This window comes from Etheostoma spectabile, chromosome 14, assembly GCF_008692095.1.
Source record: "Etheostoma spectabile isolate EspeVRDwgs_2016 chromosome 14, UIUC_Espe_1.0, whole genome shotgun sequence".
NCBI classification, from domain to species: Eukaryota; Metazoa; Chordata; class Actinopteri; order Perciformes; family Percidae; genus Etheostoma; species Etheostoma spectabile.
The window spans coordinates 10,140,669-10,146,668 of NC_045746.1; the positions used below are offsets into that span (position 1 = coordinate 10,140,669).

Consider the following 6,000-nt stretch of genomic DNA (forward strand, 5'->3'; position numbering starts at 1 on the left):
GTAATGTCTGAAGTTCTACTGTGGACTCTGTAACTTGGTTACCGCGGTTACCTTGTTTCAAGCCATTCTAGCGTGGTATAGAAAGCCTGCAGGAAGACTCAGCTCCATTTGGGCCAGTTCTCATTAATATTCAACCAGCTAAGCTGCTTGACTCTGATTGGCTAACAGCTAGCCAATAAGAGCCTGGCTATCAGCATCCTTTACCCAGCTCATGAATATTAATGAGCTCAGGCAACATGACGTCAGACTGACCAGCTGTTGTGATTGGCCCGATTTCTCCTCTTATTTCTTTTCACTGGCTAGAGCTGACAGAGGAGGTAGCAGTTCATCTTCACATTCACCACACACACACACACACACACACACACACACACATATGGACCTCACAGATTTCAAAACATGCAACAACAAAAAATTGGTAATTTTAATTTTGGTAGTTAGTGAATGATGCACTAGGTGAAACGTCGCTCTCTGCAACAGTGTTAGGGATACTGAAACACATTCACTGTCTTTGTTCACATGAACTCAACTCAGTTACAGCGTTGCATGTGCTCTTTTCTTCAGGGGCCACCTTATCAATGCGGTCTCTGGTGAAGGAGGAACCCGACTGGAGGTCAGGGATCATGGCGGGCGACAGAGCGGGGATGGGGGCCGGGCCTCTGAGGCTGCGTAGAGGAAGCAGGTTCACCTGGAGGAAGGAGTGCCAGTCAATCATGGAGAGGTGAGCAAGAAGGGGACAAGTACCGGATGTGCTGCAGTTATGCCATGTGTGAAAAGGGTACAGAATGGAGATTTCTTCTTTGATACATGTCAGCCGTAGAGGACAATATTATTATTATTATTATTATTAATAATATAATTTTTTTTTTTAAGATTATCTTTTCCCCTTTTTAGGTAGTGACATTTTTGATCAAGTAAAACTGTAAATATAAACTGAACTAGGGCTGCAAGCAACTATTATTGTCATTATGGATTAATCAGCTCCGTATTTCCTCAGTTAAGAAAGTAATCTTTCAGTCCATGAAATGTAAAAAAAGAAAGGGAAAAAAAGGTGAAAAATCCAAATTTCCAGTGTCATAATTTCCAAAAGACCAATGTGACGTTCAAATACACAAATCATTTGTCTTGTGAACGTTAAAAAAAAAAAAAAAAGCAAATGCTCACCGTTTACAATGAATGTTCAACAGTTGCAAATTAGTTCTCTGTTGATCAACTCATTGTTTCAGCCCTCAAATGAACAGATTCTTAATTTACATTTCATTGTTTGGGTCCGCTGTAAAAAGCAAACCAGTGTGTCACCTGAGCCTCTTTCACACTGGTCAACAACCCCTCTAACATCTGGCTTTTTTCCCTAAGTGCAACTCCTGTTAATTCATTCCTGACCCCCATGTCATGGATTGTTATTTACATGTAATAGGAATGCAGCATTGCTTGAACTAATTGTCACTGTAAATAACCTTCCCGGGTTCAAATGTCCTTTAGCGTCCCACTGTTGTGTCGTCCCTTATATTCAGACTAGAGTGCGGATCGGGCCGGATTTTTCTGTCCGAGCCTGGCCCGAGCCCGACAGGCAGTAAGATATTTCTGTCCGAGCCCGACCCGAGCCCGAAACAGTTAAAATCGCATTTGTTTCTCATACTAATGACACATGTACGTTTGTTTGTGTGGAAAGCCGCTTTTATTAAGCAATTGTAGGAAGGCATTGGGAAATGTCAACAGATGAGCGCATCAATGCACACGGGGCAACAAGCGCCATTACCTACATAATAAGCTGTTTTAAATTCTAAATGTTCAACGCCTTATCGCGCTGATGTGACCGAGCCCGACCCGAACCCGAGCATCCTTTCTAAAGATCTGTTCGAACCCGGCCCGGCCCGTCGGGTACCGTCGGGTCCCGTCGGGTCCCGTCGGGTCCCGTCGGGCTTGGGTCGGGTATCCATCCTCTAATTCAGACAGTAAGCCGTTTTGTTATTAGATGCATGTCTCGTCTTCTCTGTAACATATTTGTCCCAGACAGTCTTCTCAGTGTCCCAGAAGGATGCAGAGAAAGAAGAGTAAGCAATCCTGTACACTCCTACCCGCTGTATGCAATTGGTTTCTCTATTACATGGTGGCTGTAAGTACAGGGCGCAGTCTGGGCACTCAACGTAATAAGACCACACAGGGCCTCAGACAAGACTCAACCAGCTGTGTCCCCGGAATACGCAATTCCACTGCAGTGCTGATCCTTATGAGCTAGTTTGCACCCAAGGACGGTACAGTAGAGGTGAAGTGTGTGTGTGTCTGTGTGTGTGTGTCACAGAGTGGACAGGATAGAGTAACTCTGCGAGCAAGAGAGGGCTAGAAGAAATTGATCCCCGTGTGTTGTGTAACGTGAGCTAATGATTCTTTTTCAGCCCTGAAGGGAAATAAAGAAGCTAGACGTGAGAGAGGAACATTTGGTGAGGGAAAAGAAGAAAAGGTTACTTTCATTTTTTTACCTGGATATATACATTTCTGTTTGTACCAGGGAATCTTCATTTTTCTAGACAAAGGCAGATATTTAACATAAAGGAATCCACCTAATGCATCCATTAATCTATGTCTTTGCAGCGAGGACCTCTCCTGAAGCTCCTCCACTGTATAAATATTATCATTACTCTGCTCTGGTTCAATACAAAGACTAGAAGTAGATGAGGTAGGAACTGAGGGCGGACCTACAGTGGCACTGCTTAGACTCATGCCATCTTCTGATAAATGTGTAGCTTGTCATGCAATATGATTTCCAATACTCTGGATGTTTATGTCTTACAGCTTCTTCATGGAGAACCAGTACCCAGATGAAGCCAAGCGAGAGGAAATCGCCAACGCCTGTAACTCTGTCATTCAGAAACCAGGTACTGAGTCCCATCGGAACTGTATCGAGGCCTGTTTCCTGTCCCAGACGTCCTCTGGGTGCCGCTCAAGTTACCTTAGACAAAGTTGTTTAAAATGGCGTTCTGCAAACTAGACGCATGTCATAGCATCACACCGGAGAAGGGGTGAAAATTGGAGACTTCGAGACTTTGTTCTGATAAGATTATTTGAGGTATTTAATTATTGGTAATGAGGCTATTTAGATACCATTATAAATAGTATTTTACTACAAACTAGATTTTTAACAACCCCATATTTATTGTTATGCACAGTGAAACTAATATAGCGTGTACATTTCAAAGGGATACTTTGCCAATTTCAATCCAGCTTTGTGTCATCTTTGTGTGGGCAGCGGGTTTAGATGAACGGCGTGCGCCTTCCCTCCGTGGCGCCAGTGCATGGAGCTCGGAGCAGCCGCCGTGGTCTACTGAAGTCCAAAAACGAGGTATTTTGCAACCTCGGGTGGCTTTCAGCGGACCTCCGTAGCTTGTTTGGCATCATCTAGCTCATCTAAACACACTGCCCACACCGCCATGACACAGAGCAGGATGCAAATCAGCGAAATATCTTTTTACGAAGTCTGCTTAAGTTTTCAACCAGCACCATTACAGTAGGCACCAAACCACTTCTCCTCTTCATTCCCCCTACAGGTTGGGAGGGGAATTGTCCGTTACTGTTATCATTACCATTATTCTTATGTCTCATTCCAAAAAGTAAATGAACCACTGAGACAGTTTTGAAAACATTATTTTAAGGTACAAACGATTCTTTGGTGTTGGATCAATCTATGGAAATCAATCCCTATCAATAAATCTGTTATGTAATCAATGACAAAACAAGGCCATGTGGCAGAAAAGATTATGTTACCTTTCACGGAATCAAGGTTTGTATCAAATCGTGGGTCAAAAATCGTGATATGAACCGAACCCTGGCTTTGGTGGATTGTTACAGCCCTATTAATGAGAAAAGGAAAAAGAGCGAGCCGTACCATGCAGTAGAAAAAACAGCAATAGATAAAACACAAGATTCACTGGTATCAGTGTTTGTGAGTTTAGAAGTTGCTTTTACTGCAGTGAGTGTGTTTTTTTTCCTTTTTTTTAAAAAGTGTTCAGGCTTTTGTTTTGTGTAAATTAAATCCGTTATCCTAAATTATCTGGCTTTGTAAAGTGAAAGTACTTTAATAGATGGAGATAATATCTCTACAAAGATCCCGTGGTTTTGCCACATTTGAGAGATGTTGTGTATTTCATCCCCCAGGCTGTAAGCTGTCTGAGTTTGAGCGCGTGACAGCATTAAAGGTGTACAACTGGTTTGCCAACCGTCGGAAGGAGATGAAGAGAAGAGCGAATATCGGTGAGGACCTGATAAATTGCACATTTTCGCTGTCCATGTGTTCTCTTAACGTCAACTTTGAAGCTTAGAAAAGAAGCCTTGTTTTCAGCTTTGTGACACACACGGGTTTTCAAACAGTTAAGTTAAAAGTAGCAGAGTTTTTGTTCTTTGTGAAAGAATTGGCTGGAGAATCACATTTTCCATGTTTGTCTTTGAAAAATGTACCCGTGCATGTCTGTTTCCCGTGGTTTTATCTCTTACCTCCGCTTCCCTGTCTTAACGCAACCAGAAGCTGCCATTTTGGAAAGCCATGGAATTGAGGTGCCAAGTCCGAGCTGCCACTCCAACGGTGAGGATGGAGAGATGCACGAGTTTGCCGATCAGGTGAATCATCGATTCTCCGAGCAGGTAAGTCAGCTAAGATGTGCTTAATAAGTAACAACTCGTAGGAGAACTCGGCTGCTTTCGCTGCTAACTGGGCTCCGGGGCTGCAACACAACACACGCCTGGCCGCTACGGAAACCAAATCTTGCGCATGCTAAATTTGAAACTGATGATCGGATTCGTAGAATCGTAATTTGTGAAACTATTGCATTGTCGGAACCGGTTCGCGGTGCCAAATTCTACTCTCGCCCCAAGTGTATCTGATCGAGTGGTTAGCGAGTGTCCAAAATCCAAATTTTTCGCTTACGCCGTTCCATACTTTCTTCCCACAGGAGGAGACCTCTTCCCACAGGATTGTCGACCAGCAAGACCCCTCCTCATTGGCTCCTGCAGAGGTCGCAGCCCTGCCGAGCCTCGCCCCTCAGGTCCTGGATCAGAAAGAGGAGGCTTCAAAAAGGGAGACTGTGGATGAAGAGTGACCCATGCGGGTGGAGTTTGGATTCATCATATTTGAATTTGAAGTCCGTTGAAATAGGAAAAACAAGAAGTGTCTCCTCCTCCACCACCCATGCAGGGTCTTTGGCACCCAAAAATCAAAGGGAGAACGGGTGCTGAAGCTCGCTGAGGTGCTTCTGATGGCAAGGAGGCCACTGTATTTATCAACAGTAATCCTGCTTATACTAACAGCAATATACAGTAAATATATATAAATATATATATCAATATATAGTGCATTCCAAGATGGTATTAAAATGCCTAAACTCCTTAGAGGGAGAACTATGTAAAGGATACCTCGCTCATTTTAAGCCTTTTTATTTCTTCGCTACATGCCTTCTAATTAGCCTTTTTCAAAGAGTGGCTGTGCTGAGCCTGCAGGTCAGGTGTGTTTGGGTGTGGGGGATAACGTCCGCTATCCAAGGATCTAGTTTATGGGGCCTACGAAAGCCCTCCGCTCGCTTGAATGTCTTAGACCCCCGTCTGGTCTGCGAAAACCTCAATCAGTCGATTGATTCAATCAGTCGACGAGTGCTGTCGCTATCAAATCCGTAAAAAGCCCTGAGGGACAACTGGAATCTCAGGTAATCCCGAAAAATGGTGGACAAGGACCGTGAAGTCGTAGCGCAACGCTTTGTTTTTATTTTTTCCCCCCTTACCATCTTTCATTTCCTTTCCTCTTAACTGTGTTTAACCAAAAACAGGATGTTATTTATACCTTTTTTATATTTGCAAAAACAAGCCTAGGAGAATATATATATACCATAGTATATGTCTTCTTTATTATACTGAATGCTGCTGTTTGGTCATTTTTGTAGTATTATCCTTAATGTCTGTCAAATCCTCAACTCAGCCAGTGAAGCTAGACTAGATACATGCGTCTACCCAGATTCC

At 43.4% G+C, this 6,000-nt stretch overlaps 1 protein-coding gene across 7 annotated transcripts in view; it reads left to right on the top strand.

Moving 5' to 3' along the window:
* Positions 1 to 6,000, top strand: part of zgc:91944 (homeobox-containing protein 1) — a 32,655-nt gene that overhangs the window by 14,024 nt on the left and 12,631 nt on the right. For 4 of the 7 annotated variants that reach the window (XM_032535642.1, XM_032535638.1, XM_032535641.1 and 1 more), the window contains 5 exons: positions 565 to 721; positions 2,794 to 2,876; positions 4,153 to 4,248; positions 4,517 to 4,635; positions 4,944 to 6,000. The exon at positions 4,944 to 6,000 is cut by the window's right edge and continues 813 nt beyond it. In XM_032535642.1, the coding sequence (XP_032391533.1) occupies positions 565 to 721; positions 2,794 to 2,876; positions 4,153 to 4,248; positions 4,517 to 4,635; positions 4,944 to 5,090 (602 nt within the window). In that variant the 3' untranslated portion in view covers positions 5,091 to 6,000. The remainder of the gene's footprint in view (positions 1 to 564; positions 722 to 2,793; positions 2,877 to 4,152; positions 4,249 to 4,516; positions 4,636 to 4,943) is intronic. The other 3 variants (XM_032535643.1, XM_032535640.1, XR_004335001.1) reach the window with 2 other exon arrangements.